Source organism: Cherax quadricarinatus, chromosome 35, assembly GCF_038502225.1.
Source record: "Cherax quadricarinatus isolate ZL_2023a chromosome 35, ASM3850222v1, whole genome shotgun sequence".
Lineage (NCBI taxonomy): Eukaryota > Metazoa > Arthropoda > Malacostraca > Decapoda > Parastacidae > Cherax > Cherax quadricarinatus.
In genome coordinates, this window is record NC_091326.1 from 6,880,879 (window position 1) to 6,908,195 (window position 27,317).

At 46.4% G+C, this 27,317-nt stretch overlaps 2 protein-coding genes across 2 annotated transcripts in view; one reads left to right on the top strand and one right to left on the bottom strand.

The window, feature by feature from the left end:
- LOC128695120 (motor neuron and pancreas homeobox protein 1) overlaps window positions 1-15,221 on the bottom strand; it is a 187,278-nt gene extending 172,057 nt beyond the window's left edge. Inside the window, exon 1 of the mRNA XM_053785543.2 lies at window positions 14,312-15,221. Coding sequence (XP_053641518.2) covers window positions 14,312-14,768 — 457 coding nt within the window. The 5' untranslated portion in view covers window positions 14,769-15,221. The remainder of the gene's footprint in view (window positions 1-14,311) is intronic.
- Window positions 1-27,317, top strand: part of LOC128695161 (uncharacterized) — a 356,867-nt gene that overhangs the window by 194,217 nt on the left and 135,333 nt on the right. The window contains exon 3 of the mRNA XM_070091341.1: window positions 1,448-1,554. The gene's annotated coding sequence lies outside the window, so the exon portion shown is untranslated. The remainder of the gene's footprint in view (window positions 1-1,447; window positions 1,555-27,317) is intronic.

Here is a 27,317-nt window from a genome sequence, read left to right on the forward strand (position 1 = left end):
GGTACCCTCCACAGGATGGGTATGAGGTACCCTCCACAGGATGGGTATGAGGTACCCTCCACAGGATGGGTATGAGGTACCCTCCACAGGATGGGTATGAGGTACCCTCCACAGGATGGGTATGAGGTACCCTCCACAGGATGGGTATGAGGTACCCTCCACAGGATGGGTATGAGGTACCCTCCACAGGATGGGTATGAGGTACCCTCCACAGGATGGGTATGAGGTACCCTCCACAGGATGGGTATGAGGTACCCTCCACAGGATGGGTATGAGGTACCCTCCACAGGATGGGTATGAGGTACCCTCCACAGGATGGGTATGAGGTACCCTCCACAGGATGGGTATGAGGTACCCTCCACAGGATGGGTATGAGGTACCCTCCACAGGATGGGTATGAGGTACCCTCCACAGGATGGGTATGAGGTATCCTCCACAGGATGGGTATGAGGTACCCTCCACAGGATGGGTATGAGGTACCCTCCATTGGATGGGTATGAGGTACCCTCCACAGGATGGGTATGAGGTATCCTCCACAGGATGGGTATGAGGTACCCTCCACAGGATGGGTATGAGGTACCCTCCACAGGATGGGTATGAGGTACCCTCCACAGGATGGGTATGAGGTACCCTCCACAGGATGGGTATGAGGTACCCTCCACAGGATGGGTATGAGGTACGCTCACACAGGATGGGTATGAGGTATCCTCCACAGGATGGGTATGAGGTACCCTCCACAGGATGGGTATGAGGTACCCTCCACAGGATGGGTATGAGGTATCCTCCACAGGATGGGTATGAGGTACCCTCCACAGGATGGGTATGAGGTACCCTCCACAGGATGGGTATGAGGTACCCTCCACAGGATGGGTATGAGGTACCCTCCACAGGATGGGTATGAGGTAACCTCCACAGGATGGGTATGAGGTACCCTCCACAGGATGGGTATGAGGTACCCTCCACAGGATGGGTATGAGGTACCCTCCACAGGATGGGTATGAGGTACCCTCCACAGGATGGGTATGAGGTACCCTCCACAGGATGGGTATGAGGTACACAATAAACTAGCCACTTCCGTGGCAAAATCTAAATAAATTCTTCCTGCTTTCACTTTATCATAAGTTAGTCATTGTGTCCTGTCATCTACTAGTTGTCTTTTTTACCAGTGTAAACCATTGCCATATTTTGATGTAGAGGCTGGTCACAGACCGGGCCGCGGGGGCGTTGACCCCCGGAACTCTCTCCAGGTAAACTCCAGGTAAACCATAATATAAACAACAGGCTTCTTTAATAAGTTTTTTCACTGTTTAATTTTAATATACGTCTATACTTTTACTATTTATGTCATTTTCCTTCCTAATTTGTTGCCTTCTATATTCCGGGACACCACACATACATCGCTTTACTCCTGCCTATATAAATAGGCATACCTGTCTTCCTCCCCCAGGGAGTGTACACGCTGCTGTCTGTGAACTGGTGAGATCTCTGTCTGTCTGTCTCTCAGGAGTCTCTCAGGACCCACCACAGTAGCTGCCAACATAAGAGACAATCAAGGTATGTACACTGTGAATGAGCTCCTTGAGGCAAAGTGCATTTTAAATGATTGTGTAAGACTGGAGGCTATTGTACGAGCGCTTGTGTCCTGGGTGCTGCAACAATGAGCACATTAAATATTCACTGAACAGGCCACTCAGCCTCTGTGCTCAGCGCCAAGACCTCCAATAATGTTTCAATACGTCGTAACACACCGATTAAGACCCAGGAATCAGCCAGCTGAGATATTAACCAAGCCTCTCCTCTCTCACCATCTTTATATATATATATATATTATATATATATATATATATATATATATATATATATATATATATATATATATATATATATATATATATATATATATATATATATATATATATATATATATATTGTTCCAGCCATGATGTTCTGACGTTTTTATTATTTTATATATTTTTAATTGCCTATTTGACGTAGTCTAGGGCGAGGTGGGCTCGAGCTCTTGGTCTCATGTCTTAACCTTGGACCTACGGGAGTGAAGTAAGCCCGTTATTAGCAGTGTTTGTGAAGCCGTGTGTACTTGTAACAGCTTGTACTCAGTTGTGTCAGTACTCGCCTGTCCTCAGTTCCTTCCTTCCGCTTTTCCATTATTATTACATCCAGGTTTCATTGATTCATGGTCGCGGAGGTCCGATCGTGCCCTCTCGTAAAACTGTGTATATTGTTTACCTCCGCCGCCTCTTCTAGTTGCTTCCGTGTGCCATTCCAAGACTGGAAAGGGAATTCTTCACATCTGTGTTTGTCATCCACGTATTTATCTGTGTCTCCTGTTCCCTCTCATTGCATCTTATTCTCTTTCAGTTTACTACATTTACAAGTAGATTATTATCATCCAGTCTACTCATAAATAGATGATTGATTTCCTTGCAGTCTACTGCTAAGTATTGTGTGTACCATGATTATGTATCGTTGTGTTTGTCTTGTAGTTTGTTAACCTCGGTTCCCGAACTCTCCCCTGGCAGTTTATCTCCCCTTCTTAACTCTCCCCTGACAGTTCATCTACCCTTCTTAACTCTCCCCTGGCAGTTTATCTACCCTTCTTAACTCTCCCCTGACAGTTTATCTACCCTTCTTAACTCTCCCCTGGCAGTTTATCTCCCCTTCTTAACTCTCCCCTGACAGTTCATCTACCCTTCTTAACTCTCCCCTGGCAGTTTATCTCCCCTTCTTAACTCTCCCCTGGCAGTTTATCTCCCCTTCTTAACTCTCCCCTGGCAGTTTATCTCCCCTTCTTAACTCTCCCCTGGCAGTTTATCTCCCCTTCTTAACTCTCCCCTGGCAGTTTATCTCCCCTTCTTAACTCTCCCCTGGCAGTTTATCTCCCCTTCTTAACTCTCCCCTGGCAGTTCATCTACCCTTCTTAACTCTCCCCTGGCAGTTTATCTTCCCTTCTTAACTCTCCCCTGGCAGTTCATCTCCCCTTCTTAACTCTCCCCTGGCAGTTCATCTCCCCTTCTTAACTCTCCCCTGACAGTTCATCTCTCCTTCTTAACTCTCCCCTGGCAGTTCATCTCCCCTTCTTAACTCTCCCCTGGCAGTTCATCTCCCCTTCTTAACTCTCCCCTGACAGTTCATCTCTCCTTCTTAACTCTCCCCTGGCAGTTCATCTCCCCTTCTTAACTCTCCCCTGACAGTTCATCTCCCCTTCTTAACTCTCCCCTGGCAGTTCATCTACCCTTCTTAACTCTCCCCTGACAGTTTATCTCCCCTTCTTAACTCTCCCCTGGCAGTTTATCTCCCCTTCTTAACTCTCCCCTGACAGTTCATCTCTCCTTCTTAACTCTCCCCTGGCAGTTCATCTACCCTTCTTAACTCTCCCCTGGCAGTTTATCTACCCTTCTTAACTCTCCCCTGGCAGTTTATCTCCCCTTCTTAACTCTCCCCTGGCAGTTTATCTACCCTTCTTAACTCTCCCCTGGCAGTTTATCTACCCTTCTTAACTCTCCCCTGGCAGTTTATCTACCCTTCTTAACTCTCCCCTGGCAGTTCATCTCCCCTTCTTAACTCTCCCCTGACAGTTCATCTCCCCTTCTTAACTCTCCCCTGACAGTTTATCTCCCCTTCTTAACTCTCCCCTGGCAGTTTATCTACCCTTCTTAACTCTCCCCTGGCAGTTCATCTCCCCTTCTTAACTCTCCCCTGACAGTTCATCTACCCTTCTTAACTCTCCCCTGGCAGTTTATCTACCCTTCTTAACTCTCCCCTGGCAGTTTATCTACCCTTCTTAACTCTCCCCTGGCAGTTCATCTCCCCTTCTTAACTCTCCCCTGGCAGTTTATCTACCCTTCTTAACTCTCCCCTGGCAGTTTATCTACCCTTCTTAACTCTCCCCTGGCAGTTCATCTCCCCTTCTTAACTCTCCCCTGGCAGTTTATCTACCCTTCTTAACTCTCCCCTGGCAGTTTATCTACCCTTCTTAACTCTCCCCTGGCAGTTTATCTACCCTTCTTAACTCTCCCCTGGCAGTTCATCTCCCCTTCTTAACTCTCCCCTGGCAGTTCATCTACCCTTCTTAACTCTCCCCTGGCAGTTTATCTACCCTTCTTAACTCTCCCCTGGCAGTTTATCTACCCTTCTTAACTCTCCCCTGGCAGTTTATCTACCCTTCTTAACTCTCCCCTGGCAGTTCATCTCCCCTTCTTAACTCTCCCCTGACAGTTCATCTACCCTTCTTAACTCTCCCCTGACAGTTCATCTCTCCTTCTTAACTCTCCCCTGGCAGTTCATCTACCCTTCTTAACTCTCCCCTGGCAGTTTATCTACCCTTCTTAACTCTCCCCTGGCAGTTTATCTACCCTTCTTAACTCTCCCCTGACAGTTCATCTACCCTTCTTAACTCTCCCCTGGCAGTTTATCTACCCTTCTTAACTCTCCCCTGACAGTTCATCTACCCTTCTTAACTCTCCCCTGGCAGTTTATCTACCCTTCTTAACTCTCCCCTGGCAGTTTATCTACCCTTCTTAACTCTCCCCTGGCAGTTTATCTACCCTTCTTAACTCTCCCCTGGCAGTTCATCTCCCCTTCTTAACTCTCCCCTGGCAGTTCATCTACCCTTCTTAACTCTCCCCTGGCAGTTTATCTACCCTTCTTAACTCTCCCCTGGCAGTTTATCTACCCTTCTTAACTCTCCCCTGGCAGTTTATCTACCCTTCTTAACTCTCCCCTGGCAGTTTATCTACCCTTCTTAACTCTCCCCTGACAGTTCATCTACCCTTCTTAACTCTCCCCTGGCAGTTTATCTACCCTTCTTAACTCTCCCCTGACAGTTCATCTACCCTTCTTAACTCTCCCCTGTCAGTTCATCTCCCCTTCTTAACTCTCCCCTGGCAGTTCATCTACCCTTCTTAACTCTCCCCTGGCAGTTTATCTACCCTTCTTAACTCTCCCCTGGCAGTTTATCTACCCTTCTTAACTCTCCCCTGGCAGTTTATCTACCCTTCTTAACTCTCCCCTGGCAGTTTATCTACCCTTCTTAACTCTCCCCTGACAGTTCATCTCCCCTTCTTAACTCTCCCCTGACAGTTCATCTCTCCTTCTTAACTCTCCCCTGGCAGTTCATCTACCCTTCTTAACTCTCCCCTGGCAGTTCATCTCCCCTTCTTAACTCTCCCCTGACAGTTCATCTCCCCTTCTTAACTCTCCCCTGACAGTTCATCTCTCCTTCTTAACTCTCCCCTGACAGTTCATCTCCCCTTCTTAACTCTCCCCTGACAGTTCATCTACCCTTCTTAACTCTCCCCTGACAGTTCATCTCCCCTTCTTAACTCTCCCCTGACAGTTCATCTCCCCTTCTTAACTCTCCCCTGACAGTTCATCTCTCCTTCTTAACTCTCCCCTGACAGTTTATCTCCCCTTCTTAACTCTCCCCTGATAGTTCATCTCCCCTTCTTAACTCTCCCCTGACCGTTCATCTCTCCTTCTTAACTCTCCCCTGGCAGTTCATCTACCCTTCTTAACTCTCCCCTGGCAGTTCATCTCCCCTTCTTAACTCTCCCCTGACAGTTTATCTACCCTTCTTAACTCTCCCCTGACAGTTCATCTCTCCTTCTTAACTCTCCCCTGGCAGTTTATCTACCCTTCTTAACTCTCCCCTGACAGTTCATCTCCCCTTCTTAACTCTCCCCTGACAGTTCATCTACCCTTCTTAACTCTCCCCTGACAGTTTATCTACCCTTCTTAACTCTCCCCTGACAGTTCATCTACCCTTCTTAACTCTCCCCTGGCAGTTTATCTACCCTTCTTAACTCTCCCCTGGCAGTTTATCTACCCTTCTTAACTCTCCCCTGACAGTTCATCTACCCTTCTTAACTCTCCCCTGGCAGTTCATCTCCCCTTCTTAACTCTCCCCTGGCAGTTCATCTCCCCTTCTTAACTCTCCCCTGACAGTTCATCTCCCCTTCTTAACTCTCCCCTGGCAGTTCATCTCCCCTTCTTAACTCTCCCCTGGCAGTTTATCTACCCTTCTTAACTCTCCCCTGGCAGTTTATCTACCCTTCTTAACTCTCCCCTGGCAGTTTATCTACCCTTCTTAACTCTCCCCTGGCAGTTCATCTACCCTTCTTAACTCTCCCCTGGCAGTTTATCTACCCTTCTTAACTCTCCCCTGACAGTTCATCTCCCCTTCTTAACTCTCCCCTGGCAGTTTATCTACCCTTCTTAACTCTCCCCTGGCAGTTTATCTACCCTTCTTAACTCTCCCCTGACAGTTCATCTCCCCTTCTTAACTCTCCCCTGGCAGTTCATCTACCCTTCTTAACTCTCCCCTGACAGTTTATCTCCCCTTCTTAACTCTCCCCTGGCAGTTTATCTACCCTTCTTAACTCTCCCCTGGCAGTTTATCTCCCCTTCTTAACTCTCCCCTGGCAGTTCATCTACCCTTCTTAACTCTCCCCTGGCAGTTTATCTACCCTTCTTAACTCTCCCCTGGCAGTTTATCTCCCCTTCTTAACTCTCCCCTGGCAGTTTATCTCCCCTTCTTAACTCTCCCCTGGCAGTTCATCTACCCTTCTTAACTCTCCCCTGGCAGTTTATCTACCCTTCTTAACTCTCCCCTGGCAGTTTATCTCCCCTTCTTAACTCTCCCCTGGCAGTTCATCTACCCTTCTTAACTCTCCCCTGACAGTTTATCTACCCTTCTTAACTCTCCCCTGGCAGTTCATCTCAATACAAAAGCCTACAGTTACCAGAGGCAGCTGGGGGCGACATTGTAGCCTTTGCTTTCGCTGCTTGACAATGGTCCAGAGAGGGACCGAAACATCCTCACGAGGTTCCTCTCGTAAGTGCGGTTTTGGGGAGTGAATTACAGGTATGATATGTGCTTCAGGTGGTATGTCTGTCTGTCTGTCTGTCTGTCTGTCTGTCTGTCTATCTCACAAGAGCTACACGAGTGTAGCTCTTATGAGACAGACAGAAACAGAGACACAGAAAAAGAGACAGAAGGAATAGGAAAAATAAAATCACAATTACAACATTTTACAATCTCTCTTACCATCTTTCTAATGCCTTGTAGCTCGGAGGTTCAGAGCGCGCGGCAAGCAACCGAAAGGTGCCGGGTTCGATCCCCCCAGAACCAGGAGCAGAGCCCTGCCATGGGTGGACCCGTCTTCAAGATTGCACCTATCTTGAGTCTTCTCATGTACGTCTGTGTGTGTGTGTGTGTAAGTACTTACGTGAGCATGAGTGTGTGTACACACCCTCATGTGTATGTGAGTGCTTGTGTGTACGCGTCTCTGTTGCCAGTTACAGTACAACAGTCATGTTTTATAATTATTATTATAATTATTATTATTATTATTATTATTATTATTATTATTATTATTATTATTATTATTATTATTATTATTATTATTATTATACACACGTTCGCTGGTGGTCTGGTTATCGTGGGTATCGCCGCTACCGTCAGCGCTACGGTCGCCCGCTACCCCTACCCCAGCGCCGCTACGGCCGCCGCTATCCAGCGCACCGCCGGTGTCACCCTCACCCCAGGGTGGGAGGCACAGTGCCAGCACTCTGTCGGTAAAGAGTGCCAGAGGCCAGCCAGTCTTACGTGAAGACAGTAACTCACTGGCAGCTCTATCACCTCATAATAGAGCTCTATCTCTTTCTCTTTTTGCTCTAAGTGCATGCGAAAGATAGAGCTCTCTCTCATTGTTCTTAGTGTATATAGAGCTTTACAAAGTCATGTTCCACTCTTGTATAGAGCTTTATAAAGTCATGTCCCGCCCTGTGTAGAGCTTTATCAAGTGTCCCACCCTATGTAGAGCTTTATAAACTCATGTTCCACTCTGTGTAGAGCTTTATCAAGTGTCCCACCCTATGTAGAGCTTTATAAACTCATGTTCCACTCTGTGTAGAGCTTTATCAAGTGTCCCACCCTATGTAGAGCTTTATAAAGTCATGTTCCACTCTGTGTAGCGCTTTATAGTCATGTTCCACTCTGTGTGGAGCTTTATCAAGTGTCCCACCCTATGTAGAGCTTTATAAACTCATGTTCCACTCTGTGTAGAGCTTTGTCAAGTGTCCCACCCTATGTAGAGCTTTATAAACTCATGTTCCACTCTGTGTAGAGCTTTATAAAGTCATGTTCCACTCTGTGTAGAGCTTTATAAAGTCATGTTCCACTGTTAATTACAAATAACGTGAAGCTGAATTGGGGTCACGAGAAGACTACTGGAGTCACTGTGGATGGTAGTGGCTAGTTTATTGTGTACCTCATACCCATCCTATGGATGGTAGTGGCTAGTTTATTGTGTACCTCATACATCCTGTGGATGGTAGTAGCTAGTTTATTGTGTACCTCATACATCCTGTGGATGGTAGTGGCTAGTTTATTGTGTACCTCATACATCCTGTGGATGGTAGTGGCTAGTTTATTGTGTACCTCATACATCCTGTGGATGGTAGTGGATAGTTTATTGTGTACCTCATACCCATCCTGTGGATGGTAGTGGCTAGTTTATTGTGCACCTCATACCCATCCTGTGGATGGTAGTAGCTAGTTTATTGTGTACCTCATACCCATCCTGTGGATGGTAGTGGCTAGTTTATTGTGCACCTCATACCCATCCTGTGGATGGTAGTGGCTAGTTTATTGTGCACCTCATACCCATCCTGTGGATGGTAGTGGCTAGTTTATTGTGTACCTCATACCCATCCTGTGGATGGTAGTGGCTAGTTTATTGTGTAACTCATACCCATCCTATGGATGGTAGTGGCTAGTTTATTGTGTACCTCATACCCATCCTGTGGATGGTAGTAGCTAGTTTATTGTGTACCTCATACCCATCCTGTGGATGGTAGTGGCTAGTTTATTGTGTACCTCATACCAATCCTGTGGATGGTAGTGGCTAGTTTATTGTGTACCTCATACCCATCCTGTGGATGGTAGTGGATAGTTTATTGTGTACCTCATATCCATCCTGTGGATGGTAGTGGCTAGTTTATTGTGCACCTCATACCCATCCTGTGGATGGTAGTAGCTAGTTTATTGTGTACCTCATACCCATCCTGTGGATGGTAGTGGCTAGTTTATTGTGCACCTCATACCCATCCTGTGGATGGTAGTAGCTAGTTTATTGTGTACCTCATACCCATCCTATGGATGGTAGTAGCTAGTTTATTGTGTACCTCATACCCATCCTGTGGATGGTAGTAGCTAGTTTATTGTGCACCTCATATCCATCCTGTGGATGGTAGTGGCTAGTTTATTGTGTACCTCATACCCATCCTGTGCATGGTAGTGGCTAATTTATTGTGTACCTCATACCCATCCTGTGGATGGTAGTGGCTAGTTTATTGTGTACCTCATACATCCTGTGGATGGTAGTAGCTAGTTTATTGTGTACCTCATACATCCTGTGGATGGTAGTAGCTAGTTTATTGTGTACCTCATACATCCTGTGGATGGTAGTAGCTAGTTTATTGTGTACCTCATACATCCTGTGGATGGTAGTGGCTAGTTTATTGTGTACCTCATACATCCTGTGGATGGTAGTGGCTAGTTTATTGTGTACCTCATACATCCTGTGGATGGTAGTAGCTAGTTTATTGTGTACCTCATACATCCTGTGGATGGTAGTGGCTAGTTTATTGTGTACCTCATACATCCTGTGGATGGTAGTAGCTAGTTTATTGTGTACCTCATACATCCTGTGGATGGTAGTAGCTAGTTTATTGTGTACCTCATACCCATCCTGTGGATGGTAGTAGCTAGTTTATTGTGCACCTCATATCCATCCTGTGGATGGTAGTGGCTAGTTTATTGTGTACCTCATACCCATCCTGTGCATGGTAGTGGCTAATTTATTGTGTACCTCATACCCATCCTATGGATGGTAGTGGCTAGTTTATTGTGTACCTCATACCCATCCTGTGGATGGTAGTGGCTAGTTTATTGTGTACCTCATACCCATCCTGTGGATGGTAGTGGCTAGTTTATTGTGTACCTCATACCCATCCTGTGGATGGTAGTGGCTGGTTTATTGTGTACCTCATACCCATCCTGTGGATGGTAGTGGCTAGTTTATTGTGCACCTCATACCCATCCTGTGGATGGTAGTGGCTAGTTTATTGTGTACCTCATACCCATCCTGTGGATGGTAGTGGCTAGTTTATTGTGTACCTCATACCCATCCTGTGGATGGTAGTGGCTAGTTTATTGTGTACCTCATACCCATCCTGTGGATGGTAGTGGCTAGTTTATTGTGTACCTCATACCCATCCTGTGGATGGTAGTGGCTAGTTTATTGTGCACCTCATACCCATCCTGTGGATGGTAGTGGCTAGTTTATTGTGCACCTCATACCCATCCTGGGGATGGTAGTAGCTAGTTTATTGTGCACCTCATACCCATCCTGTGGATGGTAGTGGCTAGTTTATTGTGCACCTCATACCCATCCTGTGGATGGTAGTAGCTAGTTTATTGTGCACCTCATACCCATCCTGTGGATGGTAGTGGCTAGTTTATTGTGCACCTCATACCCATCCTGTGGATGGTAGTGGCTAGTTTATTGTGTACCTCATACCCATCCTGTGGATGGTAGTATCTAGTTTATTGTGTACCTCATACCCATCCTGTGGATGGTAGTGGCTAGTTTATTGTGCACCTCATACCCATCCTGTGGATGGTAGTAGCTAGTTTATTGTGCACCTCATACCCATCCTGTGGATGGTAGTGGCTAGTTTATTGTGCACCTCATACCCATCCTGTGGATGGTAGTATCTAGTTTATTGTGTACCTCATACCCATCCTGTGGATGGTAGTGCTAGGTTATGCTAGTTGATACAGTTCTGCTGGTGTAGCTAGCTGAAGTTTTGTTAGTGCCTATGCCCAGTCCTGTGGATGGTAGGGCTAAATTAGCTTGCTTCTATCCAGGCTCCGTGGATGGTAGTGGCTAGTTTAGTTACTCATCCACTGCTGGATGGTAGTTCTAGTTATGCTGCTGCTATAGCCATCCTGTAGGATGCTAAATTGCGCTAGTTGTAGTTGGCTTACTATTATGCCATTGCTGGATGTAGTTGCTAGGTTATGCTGCTGCTCTCTTACCATCTGTGGATGGTAGTGCTAGGATTATGCTAGCTCTACCCATTGCCTGTGGATGTAGGTAAGTTAGTTTAGTTGTGCTACTCTCATGCTACCCATCTGGGCTGCTAGTGCGCTGAGTTATGTGCTACTTTAGTGCCATTGTTGGATGGTTATACAAAACTCAAATTGTGAATGTCTCAGAACGACTCCGTTTGATTAGTAAGTCGTTCTGAATTTATTCCTGACTTCCTACCATTCTCCATCCTCTAGTGGATGGTAGTGAGCCCTTAGTTTATTGTTTGCACCTTCATTTCCATTTCTGTGGATAGTATAGCTAACTAAGTGTGTCCACTCATCATATCCTGTATAAATATTTTGTGTCTTCCCATCCGTCGTGCGTACGCATGTTTAATGGTTGCACAAGTCTGTGGTTATAAGCCTTTTATTTCACGTTTTATTGCTTTATTTTGTTGGTAGACAGCCATCTTAACCACATGTTTAAATAGACTTAGATTGTCAGGTGGGTAAGAAACTGACGTATTAAAATGATGTTAGACACATGTCACACTACCAACCTTAAGTACCTACACACGTCTCAATCCACATGTAAATACCAGGTGTTACACATGATGTGTCCCCTTACATCAGTATCTAACCTGAGCAGAGATGAAATTAAACTTTCACTCTACAATCTGATGTTCACACCTCTCCAGTATACATACACACATTAGCACCTCAGTAAGTCAGCTTACTAGGTTAAGTCAGCTTACTAGGTTATGCTAGGTTGATAAGTTAGCTTGCTAGGTTATGCTAGGCTGCTAAGTTAGCTTACTAGGTTATGCTAGGTTGCTAAGTTAGCTTGCTAGGTTATGCTAGGCTGCTAAGTTAGCTTGCTAGGTTATGCTAGGCTGCTAAGTTAGCTTACTAGGTTATGCTAGGCTGCTAAGTTAGCTTACTAGGTTATGCTAGGCTGCTAAGTTAGCTTGCTAGGTTATGCTAGGCTGCTAAGTTAGCTTGCTAGGTTATGCTAGGCTGCTAAGTTAGCTTGCTAGGTTGCTAAGTTGGCTTACTAGGTTATGCTAGGTTGCTAAGTTAGCTTGCTAGGTTATGCTAGGCTGCTAAGTTAGCTTACTAGGTTATGCTAGGTTGCTAAGTTAGCTTGCTAGGTTATGCTAGGCTGCTAAGTTAGCTTGCTAGGTTATGCTAGGCTGCTAAGTTAGCTTACTAGGTTATGCTAGGCTGCTAAGTTAGCTTACTAGGTTATGCTAGGCTGCTAAGTTAGCTTGCTAGGTTATGTTCAGCTACTAAGTTAGGTTGCTAGGTTAGGTTAGGTTAGTTTAGAAAACTTATAAAAACACAAACTCAAAGTAAATCGTAAGGAACTCGTCTCAAGGGAACGACTCTAGTTAGACTCTAGTTAGAGTCGTTCCCTTGAACTTATCTACCTGGACTTCCTACTCATTTCTGCAACATTGCAAGCTCCTAATGACATGTTGATTGCAACATGAAAGGCCTAGAGCTACCATTCAGCTTCCACGTAGTTGTTTTGCACCTTGTAACGATTGTTCGCAATTTCTGTAGATATGTCACTAGCTACACTAAGTGTGGTCTCCACCACGTCTATCATATCTTCTGATACTAAATATTTTTCCGTGTCTTCCCAGCCGCCTCGCTGCCAGACGCTGTTTAATTTGCCTATTTGTGGTTATATAGACCTTTATTTCACGTTTTATTGTTTTATTTTGTTTTACCGGTTAAGATCAGCCATCTTAACCTACAGGTGTTTTAAAATAGGGAGCTTAGCATTTGTCAAGTTGTGGAGGTTAAGAAACTGACGTATTAAGATGATGTTAAGGTACCACACCTGTACCACACGTATACCACACCTGTACCACACGTATACCACACCTGTACCACACGTATACCACACCTGTACCACACGTGTACCACACCTGTACATTACGTGTACCACACCTGTACCACACGTATACTACACCTGTAGCATACATGCACATTACGTGTACCACACCTGTACACCTCTACCACATCTGTACCGTGTACCACACCTGTACCACGAGTACCACACCTGTACCACACATGCACCACACCTGTACAACTGTACCACACATATACCACACCTGTCTCGCACATGTAACACATCAATACTACACCAGTAACTAATACTTTCACAATTTTTATTGTGATGAGGGTGTTAGCAAGTTTTACAGACGCTATAAAGAATTATCATCGTGGACATTATAGTCATTATAGACACTATAGATATTAGGCAAAAGACTCGTCAGGGCAGCTAAAGACTCCAGAACAGCAAGATTTTTTTTTTATGTTGCAGAGTCTCAGTGCTGCACTCCAGAGAGGGAACGCCTCTTGTAGCTTAGCTACCTTATACATATATATATATATATATATATATATATATATATATATATATATATATATATATATATATATATATATATATATATATATATTTATGTAAGGTTGAAAACAAAGTTAAGTGGAATACGGGTAGAATGCAAGTTATGAACCAGCTGAGGAAAGTAGGAACCAGCTGAGGGAAGTAGGAAGCAGCTGAGGGAAGTAGGGACCAGCTGAGGGAAGTATGGATCAAGTGATGGAAGTATGAAACAGACGAGAGAAGTATGAACCAGGTGAGGGAAGTAGGAACCAGGTGAGGGAAACTATGAACCAGGTGAAGGAAGTATGAACCAGGTGAAGGAAGTATGAACCAGATGAAGTATGAACCAGGTGAAGAATGTATAAACCAGGTGAAGGAAGTATGAACCAGGTGAAGGAAGTATGAACCAGGTGAAGGAAGTATGAACCAGGTGAAGGAAGTATGAACCAGGTGAAGGAAGTATGAACCAGATGAAGTATGAACTAGGTGAAGAATGTATAAACCAGGTGAAGGAAGCATGAACCAGGTGATGGAAGTAAGAACCAGGTGAGAGAAGTAGGAACCATGTGAGGAAAGTAGGAACCAGGTGTGGGAAGTAGGAACCAGGTGAGGAAAGTATGAACCTGGAAAAGGGAGTAGGAACCAGGTGTAGGAAGTAGGAACCAGGTGAGAGAAAGAAGTATGAATCAGGTGAGAGTAGTAGGAACCAGATGAGAGAAGTAGGAACCAGGTGAGGGAAGTAGGAACCAGGTGAGGGAAGTAGGAACCAGATGAGTGAAGGTATATCTCACCTGCTAACTCTGGAGGCAGGCGGGGATACATAAGTCCCGCCCTGGCGAACCAGTCTAGTGCGGCAGGCGGCAGCGTCGCTCCAGACTTGAGGGCGCTGAAGGCTTGTGCTTCCAGCAGGGGCGAGGAGGTGGGCGTGAAGGCATGGGCGGGCAGCAAGGCGGGCGGCATACCCATACCCGGGTACTGGTAGAGGTGGGGGGGCAGGCGGGGGCCCGAGGCTCCCCCTAGCAGGGTGGCACGGTTCAACATGGCGGAGGAGGTGACGGCAGGGGACATAGAAAGAGGTGAAGAGTGGGGTGAGGAGAGGGGACTGAGGGGGGGAGTGTGGGGAGGCGAGGTCACCTCGTGAGAGGTCAGGTCAGTGGGGCTGAGGGTGCCACGACCGCCCACGCCCGCCACCACAGCCTCTCGCGACAACAGCGACTCAATGCAGAAGGACTTGCGCTCACTGCTCATGTCGGCGGCGGCCGGTGTCGGTAAGCGGGTTGGGGTTCGCTAGACCGCCGGTAAGCAGGTCGGGGCTCGCTGATTGTTGTGCTGGTAAGCGGGTTGAGGTTCGATAGGAGCGCCGTTCGGGTGGTTGGGGTTGGTTAGAGCTCCGGTAAGAGGGCCGGGTTCACTAAGAACGCAAAGTAAGCAGGTTGGGGTCGGTTAGAGCGCCGGCAAGCAGCAGGTTGGGGGTTGAGCAGTCTTGAGGTTGTGCCTGGCACTACACTACCACCCACACTCAACACATGCCACCAACTCTTCACTAGTTATCAAACTAACACTAAACTCATCTTCAAGAAACACCTCCAAAAGCTACTACTCATCAGTGAATATATTTTTCAGTATGGGAGATTAAGTGTTACAGTTGCTTGTTATTGTTGCGTGAGGAGCGCAGCGCTGGACACGTGCTGGCCCGCCCGTGTCGGCTGCGCTTCTGATATCACCTAACTCAGCGCTCATCACATCACCATTTCACACCATTTGTACCGCTAATGAAAACCCGGCCACCATTATCCTTTGACGATTCTGATTGGTCTAGTATCTCTTTCATTGAATTCTGGATTCCGTCGAGTGATTGGCTATCAGTTGGCCAGGCCCGCCCTAATGGACGTACGGGGGCCACCATTGGCAGAGGAGAAGAAATCCCGAGCGGCGATTAGCTGGTGGGCGCGATTGGGCGGGGCGTGGGGCGGCACTCCGCCCCCGAGATCAATATCCTGGTAGATGGTTGGTTGAAGTGGGTTTAATGCCTGATTACAAGGGCTCAGGCCTGCCGGGATATGCCACAGCAGGCGCCTGCCACTATACTTCGCTCACACTCACTCTTCTAATTGATATCAGCCACCCTCCATAACCTTCACAATTATATACACTCCCGACACGACGATGTAACTTGGCGATACGTGATTTATACATCGATGCGAAGGGGTGTATAGTGTATAGATGGTTGATATGTGAAGGGGGGATGATAATAAATGGAGAGGAGAGATGGTGTGTGCGAATCAAAGTGGGAAAGTTACGAAGACGAGGAGGAAAGGTGTGAGTGTGTGAGCCGTGAGGCTGGTCAGAGGAAGGAAGGAACTACCGGCTGGGAGCCTGATGCTCACCTAACTCTTGTCTTAGCTCACATTTTTCTGGCTCTGCGTTCCCTCCCCCTCCTCTCCCCCCCCCACATACGTATGACGTACAGCCTCTCACGCCGCACCTACGTCGCACCTGACGCAGCAGCAGCTCAGAGGCGTTTCTTCAGCAGCTCGTTGTTTCATAACGTTGCAGGAAAAGAACTCACACAGCTGAGTGTTGGAGAAAAATGTTTCTGTCAATGTTCTGAGAGAGTAAACATTGCTAGTGGGGAGCTCCCCACTGATTCTTCCTCAGTGGGGAGTTGTCTACTTGTAAGTTCCCTACTGGCTCTTCCCCAGTACGGAGCTCCCAAGTGGTCTTTCCAAGTGGTGAACTCCCCACTGACTTTTCTTATGGAGAGTTCCCTACTGCCTTTATCCCCCTACTGTATAATTCCCCACTGCCTCTACCCTAGTGCGTAGAACCTCACAGTAGCAAAGGGGTAGTCTGCTCCCCACTAGTAGCCAAGGGGTAGGGAGCTCCCCACTAGTAGCCAAGGGGTATGGAGCTCCCCACTAGTAGCCAAGGGGTAGGGAGCTCCCCACTAGTAGCCAAGGGGTATGGAGCTCCCCACTAGTAGCAAAGGGGTAGGGAACTCCCCACTAGTAACCAAGGGGTAGGGAGCTCCCCACTAGTAGCCAAGGGATAGGAACCTCCCCACTAGTAGCCAAGGGGTAGGGAGCTCCCCATTAGTAGCCAAGGGGTAGGGAGCTCCTCACTAGTAGCCAAGGGGTAGGGAACTTCCCACTAGTAGCCAAGGGGTAGGGAACTTCCCACTAGTAGCCAAGGGGTAGGGAGCTTTCCTCTAGTAGCCAAGGGGTAGGGAACTCCCCACTAGTAGCCAAGGGGTAGGGAGCTCCCCACTAGTAGCCAAGGGGTAGGGAACTCCCCACTAGTGGTCATGGAGGGGGGAAGGAGTTGCCTCGGCCCTCCCCTTCCCCCTGCCCACTAGTGGGACTCCAACAAAATAATGAGAAGCGTAAACCAGGAATTAGTTGGTATTCATGAATGGTAATTTATGCGGCTGGCAGGATCGTAAAGTGGAACGCCGGAAACAACAGCTTCGCTGGGGAAATGAGGCGAAAACCACCAAGACGAAGACGAATACTCTCTAGTGGGAGGGGGAGAGAGATGGGGGGAAAAGGGAGGGGGCAGAGGTTGTGTTTTGGGATGGTCAGAGTGGGGCTGTGTGAGTCAGTATTCCCCCATCACTATCAACACTGTTGCTGCAGTAGTTGCAAGCAACAGTAGCAGCAGTAGTAGCAACAACAACAACAACAACAACAGCAGTAGCAACAACAAAAACAACAACAGTAGCAGCAGCAGTAGCAACAACAACAACAACAGCAGCATAAAGATCTGATGGTAGATGTGGAGGCCACCACAAGAAGGTGAGGTGTGAGAGGAGGGGTTTAGGTAGAGGGTGTACTTAAAGGGTTTAGGTAGAGGGTGTAGGTAAAGGGTTTTGGTATAGGGTGTAGGTAAAGGGTGTAGGTAGAGGGTGTACGTAAAGGGTGTAGGTGGAGGGTGTAGGTAAAGGGTCTAGGTAGAGGGTGTAGGTAGAGGGTGTAGGTAAAGGGTTTAGGTAGACGTTGTAGGTAAAGGGTGTAGGTAAAGGGTGTAGGTAAAGGTTGTAGGCAAAGGGTGTAAGTAAAGGGTGTAGATAGAGAGTGTAGGTAAAGGATTTAGGTAGAGGTTGTAGGTAAAGGGTGTAGGTAAAGGGTGCAGATAGAGGGTGTAGGTAAAGGGTTTAGGTAAAGGCTATAGGAAAAGGGTGTAGGTAGACGGTGTAGGTAAATGGTGTAAGTAAAGGGTTTAGATAGAGGGCGTAGGTAAAGGGTGTAGGAAAAGGGTGTAGGTAAAGGGTGTAGGTAAAGGGTGTAGGTAAAGGGTTTAGGTAAAGGCTATAGGAAAAGGGTGTAGGTAGAGGGTGTAGGTAAAGGGTGTAGATAAAGGGTGTAGGTAAAGGGTTTAGGTAAAGGCTATAGGAAAAGGGTGTAGGTAAAGGGTGAAGGTAAAGGGTGTGGATAGAGGGTGTAGGTAAAGGGTTTATGTAAAGGCTATAGGAAAAGGGTGTAGGTAGAGGGCGTAGGTAAAGGGTGTAGATAAAGGGTGTAGGTAAAGGGTGTGAATAGAGGGTGTAGGTAAAGGGTTTAGGTAAAGGCTATAGGAAAAGGGTGTAGGTAGAGGGTGTAGGTAAATGGTGTAGATAAAGGGTGTAGGTAAAGGGTTTAGGTAAAGGCTATAGGAAAAGGGTGTAGGTAGAGGGTGTAGGTAAAGGGTGTAGATAGAGGGTGTAGGTAAAGGGTGTAGGTAGAGGGTGTAGGTAAAGGGTATAGGTAAAGGGTTTAGATAGAGGGCGTAGGTAAAGGGTGTAGGTAAAGGGTTTAGGTAGAAGGCGTAGGTAAAGGGTGTAGGTAAAGGGCGTAGGTAAAGGGTATAGATAGAGGGTGTAGGTAAAGGGTTTAGGTAGAGGGTGTAGGTATAGGGTGTAGGAAAAGGGTGTAGGTAGAGGGTGCAGGTAAAGGGTGTAGGTAAAGGGTTTAGGTAGAGGGTGTAGGTAAAGAGTAGGAAAAGGGTGTAGGTAGAGGGTGTAGGTAAAGGGTGTAGGTAAAAGGTTTAGGTAGAGGGCGTAGGTAAAGGGTGTAGGGAAAGGGTGTAGGTAAAGGTAAAGGGTGCAGTAGTGAGGGTGTAGGTAAAGGGTGTAGATAGAGGGTGTAGGTAAAGGGTACAGTAGTGAGGGTGTAGGTAAAGGGTGTAGATAGAGGGTGTAGGTAAAGGGTACAGTAGTGAGGGTGTAGGTAAAGGGTGTAGATAGAGGGTGTAGGTAAAGGGTACAGTAGTGAGGGTGTAGGTAAAGGGTGTAGATAGAGGGTGTAGGTAAAGGGTGTAGTAGTAAGGTTCATAACACATAGTAGATGGTACAGTAGAGTAATTTTCAGAGGAATTCCAGGAATATCATACACACACATGTATACTGTACATATACACTCAGTAGGCACTTCATTAGGTACACCTGTACACCTTCTCGTTAATCAGTTAATCACGTGGCAGCACTTTGGTGGCTGAAAGGATTGCAGACATGGTCGAGAGGGTCAGTGGTTGTTCAGAATGGAAAGGAAATGTGATCTAAGTTACTTTGACTGTGGAATGACTGTTGGTGACAGACGGAGTTGTTTGAGTACCTCAGAAACTGTTGATCTGGAATTTTCACGCACACTAGTCTCCAGTGTTTTCAAAGACTGATGTGATGAAACACAAAACATCCAGTGAGTGTCAGTTCTGTGGGCAAAAACGTCTTGTTAATGAGAGAGGTCAGAGGAAAATGGATAGACTGGTTACAACAGTGGTACGCAGAGGAGCATCTCTGAACGCACAACACGTCGAAACTTGAAATGGATTGGTGCATAAGTTGTTTCTGAGAGGTACAGTGGTACTTCAGTTGTCTCTGAGAAGTGCTATACCCTCATGAGATTATATATACCCTGAGAGGGGTGTATCTTTCAGCATATATATATATATATATATATATATATATATATATATATATATATATATATATATATATATATATATATATATATATATATGTATGTATGTATGTATGTATATATATATATATATATATATATATATATATATATATATATATATATATATATATATATATATATATATATATATATATATATATATATATAAGTATGTATGTATGTATGTATGTATATATATATATATATATATATATATATATATATATATATATATATATGTATGTATGTATGTATGTATGTATGTATATATATATATATATATATATATATATATATATATATATATATATATATATATATATATATATATATATATATATATATATATATATATATATATAATGCTGATGGTTACTGTGCAGCCTTAACATCCCTTGTGTAGTCGATAGGCTTTAAACCCCATTTATCATCATCATCGCCTGGCTTCACGACCCACTCTCCACAGTTTTTTAACGCCACTTTCACTTCCTCCTCAAAAAGTTAACGACTCACCAACAACGGACTGACTCTCCTCCTGACTAAACGTTTGTGTTTCTTGATTCACCATCACGGCATTTTGCAAACTCATTATTTGATTAAACTAGATTTGTTTAATTTACTGTATAAGACAACATATTTCCTAAGATTATTCTATTTTGTGACAGGTATGTTCAGTGTATAGTATAGTTCAACAGATTTGTTAAGGTTATCGAATAATGTAACAGATTTTTTAAGTGTATTGTCTAATGCAATAGTGTATGTAGCCCAGGAGGTAGAGTAGTAGCCCAGGAGGTAGTGTATGTAGCCCAGGAGGTAGAGTAGTAGCCCAGGAGGTAGTGTATGTAGCCCAGGAGGTAGAGTAGTAGCCCAGGAGGTAGTGTATGTAGCCCAGGAGGTAGAGTAGCATCCCAGGAAGTAGTGTATATAGCCCAGGAGGCATAGTAGCTCAGGAAGTAGTGTATGTAGCCCAGGAGGTAGAGTAGCAGCTCAGCAGATAGAATAGTAGCCCAGGAGGTAGAGTATGTAGCCCAGGAGATAGATGATTCAATTATACTTTGGATGATACAAACATAGCATTTTAGACGTAGTGTTGTGCATGTCCTTGAGAATAACACTCGGGCAGCAGATCATTACAGGTCTGTCTTACGGCAGAAATGGCAGCCATTTTCCAAGATGGCCGCTGTTTACTTCAACGTGTTACGATATGTGATACAAATATCTTTTTAAGGGAAGATAATTTTAAGACAGGTAGCAAAATATTCCAATAGTTATTTTTATTAATAGTGAAAATTACATAAAAACTTTAAACTTAGCCAATTTTTTGCTCTAAATTATTTTTTTGAGTCATATATGTCATGGATTTAATGCAAAGAAAACTGTTGGATATTAGTAGTTGTGGAGAAATGAGAGATAGTTGAGGCATTGATGATGAGGTGGCACTGTGGTGGCACTGGTGGCACTGTGATCTGATGTTAGTGCTATATACTGTCATAGTGACTGAGGTCAGTACTGGACCTGGCATTGTCTCTTCGTGGTGACTCTTCTTGGCACTGACTCTTCTTGGCACTGAGTCTACCCGTCACTGACTCTTCCCGGCACTGACTATCCCTGACACTGACTCTTCCCGTGTCACTGACTCTTCCTGGCACTGACTCTTTCTGGTACTGAATATTCTTGGCACTGACTCTTCCTGACACTGTCTCGTCTTGGCACTGACTCTTCCCGTCACTGACTCCCCGTTACTGACTCTTCCCGTCACTGACTCTTCCCGTCACTGACTCTTCCCGTCACTGACTCTTCTCGGCACTGACTCTTCTTGGCACTGACTCTTCTCGGCACTGACTCTTCCCGTCACTGACTCTTCCCGTCACTGACTCTTCTCGGCACTGACTCTTCTCGGCACTGACTCTTCCCGTCACTGACTCTTCCCGTCACTGACTCTTCCCGTCACTGACTCTTCCCGTCACTGACTCTTCCCGTCACTGACTCTTCTCGGCACTGACTCTTCCCGTCACTGACTCTTCTCGGCACTGACTCTTCCCGTCACTGACTTCCCGTCACTGACTCTTCCCGTCACTGACTCTTCCCGTCACTGACTCTTCCCGTCACTGACTCTTCCCGTCACTGACTCTTCTCGGCACTTACTCTTCTCGTCACTGACTCTTCTCGGCACTGACTCTTCCCGTCACTGACTCTTCCCGTCATTGACTCTTCCCGTCACTGAATCTTCCCGTCACTGACTCTTCTCGGCACTGACTCTTCTCGGCACTGGCTCTCTGTCACAGACTCTTCCTGGCACTGACTTTTCCTGACACTGACTCGTCTTGGCACTGACTCTTCCCGGCATTGACTCTCCCCGTCACTGACTCTTCTCGGCACTGACTCTCCCCATCACTGACTTTTCCCGTCACTGACTCTTCCCGTCACTGACTCTTCTCGGCACTGACTTCCCGTCACTGACTCTCCCCGGCACTGACTCTCCCCATCACTGACTCTCCCCATCACTGACTCTTCCCGTCACTGACTCTTCCCGTCACTGACTCTTCCCGTCATTGACTCTTCTCGGCACTGACTCTTCCCGTCACTGACTCTTCTCGGCACTGACTCTTCCCGTCACTGACTCTTCCCGTCACTGACTCTTCTCGGCACTGACTCTTCTCGGCACTGACTCTTCCCGTCACTGACTCTTCTCGGCACTGACTCTACCCGGCATTGACTCTTCCCGGCACTGACTCTCCTCATCACTGACTCTCCCCATCACTGACTCTTCCCGTCACTGACTCTTCCCGTCACTGACTCTTCCCGTCACTGACTCTTCCCGTCACTGACTCTTCTCGGCACTGACTCTTCTCGGCACTGGCTCTCTCTGTCACAGACTTCCTGGCACTGACTTTTTCTGACACTGACTCGTCTTGGCACTGACTCTTCCCGGCACTGACTCTTCCAGGCACTGACTCGTCTTGGCACTGACTCTTCCCGGCACTGACTCTTCCCGGCACTGACTCTTCCTGGCACTGACTCTTCCTGGCACTGACTCTTCCTGGCACTGACTCTCCCCGTCACTGACTCTTCCCGGCACTGACTCTTCCTGGCACTGACTCTTCCTGGCACTGACTCTCCCCATCACTGACTCTTCCCGGCACTGACTCTCCCCATCACTGACTCTTCCCGGCACTGACTCTTCCTGGCACTGACTCTTCCTGGCACTGACTCTTCCTGGCACTGACTCTTCCTGGCACTGACTCTTCCTGGCACTGACTCTTCCCGGCACTGACTCTTCCTGGCACTGACTCTTCCTGGCACTGACTCTTCCTGGCACTGACTCTTCCCGGCACTGACTCTTCCCGGCACTGACTCTTCCTGGCACTGACTCTTCCTGGCACTGACTCTTCCTGGCACTGACTCTTCTTGGCACTGACTTCCTGGCACTGACTTCCTGGCACTGACTCTTCCTGGCACTGACTCTTCCTGGCACTGACTCTTCCCGGCACTGACTCTTCCTGGCACTGACTCTTCCTGGCACTGACTCTTTCTGGCACTGACTCTTCCCGGCACTGACTCTTCCCGGCACTGACTCTTCGTGGCACTGACTCTTCCTGGCACTGACTCTTCCTGGCACTGACTCTTCTTGGCACTGACTTCCTGGCACTGACTTCCTGGCACTGACTCTTCCTGGCACTGACTCTTCCTGGCACTGACTCTTCCCGGCACTGACTCTTCCTGGCACTGACTCTTCCTGGCACTGACTCTTCCTGGCACTGACTCTTCCCGGCACTGACTCTTCCCGGCACTGACTCTTCCCGGCACTGACTCTTCCCGGCACTGACTCTTCCTGGCACTGACTCTTCCTGGCACTGACTCTTCCCGGCACTGACTCTTCCCGGCACTGACTCTTCCCGGCACTGACTCTTCCTGGCACTGACTCTTCCTGGCACTGACTCTTCCTGGCACTGACTCTTCCCGGCACTGACTCTTCCCGGCACTGACTCTTCCTGGCACTGACTCTTCCTGGCACTGACTCTTCCTGGCACTGACTCTTCTTGGCACTGACTTCCTGGCACTGACTTCCTGGCACTGACTCTTCCTGGCACTGACTCTTCCTGGCACTGACTCTTCCTGGCACTGACTTCCTGGCACTGACTCTTCTTGGCACTGACTTCCTGGCACTGACTTCCTGGCACTGACTCTTCCTGGCACTGACTCTTCCTGGCACTGACTCTTCCTGGCACTGACTCTTCCTGGCACTGACTCTTCCTGGCACTGACTCTTCCTGGCACTGACTCTTCCTGGCACTGACCCTTCTTGGCACTGACTTCCTGGCACTGACTCTTCCTAACACTGTCTCGTCTTGGCACTGACTCTTCCTGGCACTGACTTCCTGGCACTGACTCTTCCTGGCACTGAGTTCCTGGCACTGACTTCTTGGCACTGACTTCCTGGCACTGACTCTTCCTGGCACTGACTTCCTGGCACTGACTTCTTGGCACTGACTTCCTGGCACTGACTCTTCCTGGCACTGACTTCCTGGCACTGACTTCTTGGCACTGACTTCCTGGCACTGACTCTTCCTGGCACTGACCCTTCTTGGCACTGACTTCCTGGCACTGACTCTTCCTAACACTGTCTCGTCTTGGCACTGACTCTTCCTGGCACTGACTTCCTGGCACTGACTCTTCCTGGCACTGACTTCCTGGCACTGACTTCTTGGCACTGACTTCCTGGCACTGACTCTTCCTGGCACTGACTTCCTGGCACTGACTTCTTGGCACTGACTTCCTGGCACTGACTCTTCCTGGCACTGACTTCCTGGCACTGACTTCTTGGCACTGACTTCCTGGCACTGACTCTTCCTGGCACTGACCCTTCTTGGCACTGACTTCCTGGCACTGACTCTTCCTAACACTGTCTCGTCTTGGCACTGACTCTTCCTGGCACTGACTTCCTGGCACTGACTTCCTGGCACTGACTTCTTGGCACTGACTTCCTGGCACTGACTCTTCCTGGCACTGACTTCCTATCACTGACTTCTTGGCACTGACTTCCTGGCACTGACTCTTCTTGGCACTGACTTCCTGGCACTGACTCTTCCTGGCACTGACTCTTCCTGGCACTGACTTCCTGGCACTGACTCTTCCTGGCACTGACTTCCTGGCACTGACTCTTCCTGGCACTGACTTCCTGGCACTGACTCTTCCTGGCACTGACTCTTCCTGGCACTGACTCTTCCTGGCACTGACTCTTCCTGGCACTGACTTCCTGGCACTGACTTCCTGGCACTGACTTCCTGGCACTGACTTCCTGGCACTGACTCTTCCTGGCACTGACTTCCTGGCACTGACTTCCTGGCACTGACTCTTCCTGGCACTGACTTCCTGGCACTGACTTCCTGGCACTGACTCTTCCTGGCACTGACTCTTCCTGGCACTGACTTCCTGGCACTGACTTCCTGGCACTGACTCTTCCTGGCACTGACTTCCTGGCACTGACTTCCTGGCACTAAGCATTAATCACATGAGCCAGTGAATCTTTGTTTTATCTTAAACATTGCTCTGTTGACAATATTTGCTGCCTCGGCCAGACTCACTACTTCGCTCTCACTATCATAATCACTTTGCTTTTCCTAATGTAGATCCAGTGTCTTCATTGAGAACTTGAAACCCAGTATGGTCTTGACTGATGAAGTCTTAATAAAACGATTGCCAACAAGCAGGGTATGAGTGGGATTAGAACCCATGGCGAGTGAATTGTAAAACTTCAGGCCAGTGCGTAAGCCATTGGCTTAAGCACTGGTCTGGAGTTTTAAAACTCACTCGCCATGGGTTTTAACGCCACTCATACCGTGGTTTGACAGTATGGTGTTCTTTTTGAACATCTAGAGTGTGGAAAATAATTCAGTATTCAGGTCTTGAGTGGATGACTATGTTATACAGACTATCAAGATCTCAGAGTTTGAAAACAGGAAGAAGAGTGACCATAATAACTACCTCAGTATAGGAAACTAGTCCCGGTAATGTAGTGCTGTGAGTGACTCTCTTGAATTCTTTAGATGACTTTGTGTATCTTGCTTTATTATAAGGAAGCAAGACACTGCGCTTGGCACTTAGCCTCTGGTTTACAAGGTCTCCACCACTAAGTTTAGCCAGCAGTGATTTGTCTTGCAATTTGAGAACGCATTGCCTCGGTCGGACATCAAGTTCAAATGTCGTCATACTGTGCAAGGTCTGGCCGCCTGCAGTTTACTCCCACAAGAAGTATGTGTCTGTGGAAGTATGATGATGTCCTTTCCTCTGATGGTGAACTTTGTGGCATCTGAGGTGTTTTTACTGGGTCTTTTCCTCTTATTAGTTAATTCCATTGAAAATCTATCGAGTACACGGAAGTCATTAAGCTTGCATGTAAGTTGTTTACCACCAGTCAATAATACTTTCATCCTTAAAATGGGAATTAAAGTAAACAACTCTCAGTGATCAGTGGGATCAGAGACCTTGGGATTATGGGGAAAAAATGCCACGCGTTTCCTTAGAGAACTGGGCTCCAGACTCTTCGACACCACCAGGGACCCAAGGGCAGCCACTTTCATGTTCCAGCGCCTCAGTATGGCCATCCAGAGGGGAAACGCTTGCTGCATACTTGGCTCGCGTCCGGCTTCGGAGGAGCTGGAGGAAATCCACAATCTTTAACATATTGTACCATTGTATTCATGTTTGTGCCTCCTGTAAATGTATTCTGTATATTAATAAATGTTCACATAGAATATAAAATATAGAGGTTGGTAGGAGAAGAAAATGTTCAAACAGCTCCGGGAAGAACCTTCAGTTTTCCCTGAGGTACGTTTATTGTCTTCTCTGAGGATGAGGGTTCCCAGTCCAGCCATAGAGGTGGTACCTCCCTATATATATATATATATATATATATATATATATATATATATATATATATATATATATATATATATATATATATATATATATATATATATATATATATATATATATATATATATGTATATATTCCTTTTCAGCCCGTCTGAGTTTTGTTTTTTGTTGTACTTAAGTGTACATTGGTCTTGCCATTTGCCTTTGATATATTGAAATGCTGTCCTAATACACTGTTCATCTTCCAATCGTGACAGCTTTACTGTCCTTGGTATGCAATCAGTATTACCAAAATATATAAGATTCTCAGCCATTGCTGCGTATCTTCTTCCATCTCGTGAGTCAAGTGTTTTGAAGGAAGCAAGTGTCTGTCTTAACACCTGGAATGTCCTCCTGACACACTTGTTCCCATCAATCCGTTAAGCACCTTCTACTGAACGGTGCCGATTCCTTCAGGTTCGTAACCTTGTATACCTTGGCCACTGTCATTGAGATACTGTCATCAAGACTCCCTCACTTAAATAAGAAAACACAAATGAATAATCAAGAATAACTCATAAGTTCATATTCAATATCGATGTACAAAACAATTCGCAAGGAAATATTTCTTGTCATAATGCACTCGTAAAAAAGATTTTATGAGGGTAATGTGTATTATACAGTATCACTTCTCTTATAGAGATACACTTTAATTAAATAACTGGTGGTTATTTATGTGATAGTGATAGTTAACGTGTATACTTGTTTTTCAGTAAAGAATGGGAACCTAGTTTAGGAAGGTAAATGACCGTTTCCCTGGATGGTCTAGTTATAATTATCTCACAAGTTGGAGGTGTCGATACATCTTTGGCTATTATCAACAGACTATTAGTTGTATCATAGTATTAATGGTATACAATACTAACAAGTTGATGAATAAAATACACGTGCAACGTCTGAGTGTCTTTAATTCTGAAAAGTTGCCTCGATATTCGACTGAAGGAAGA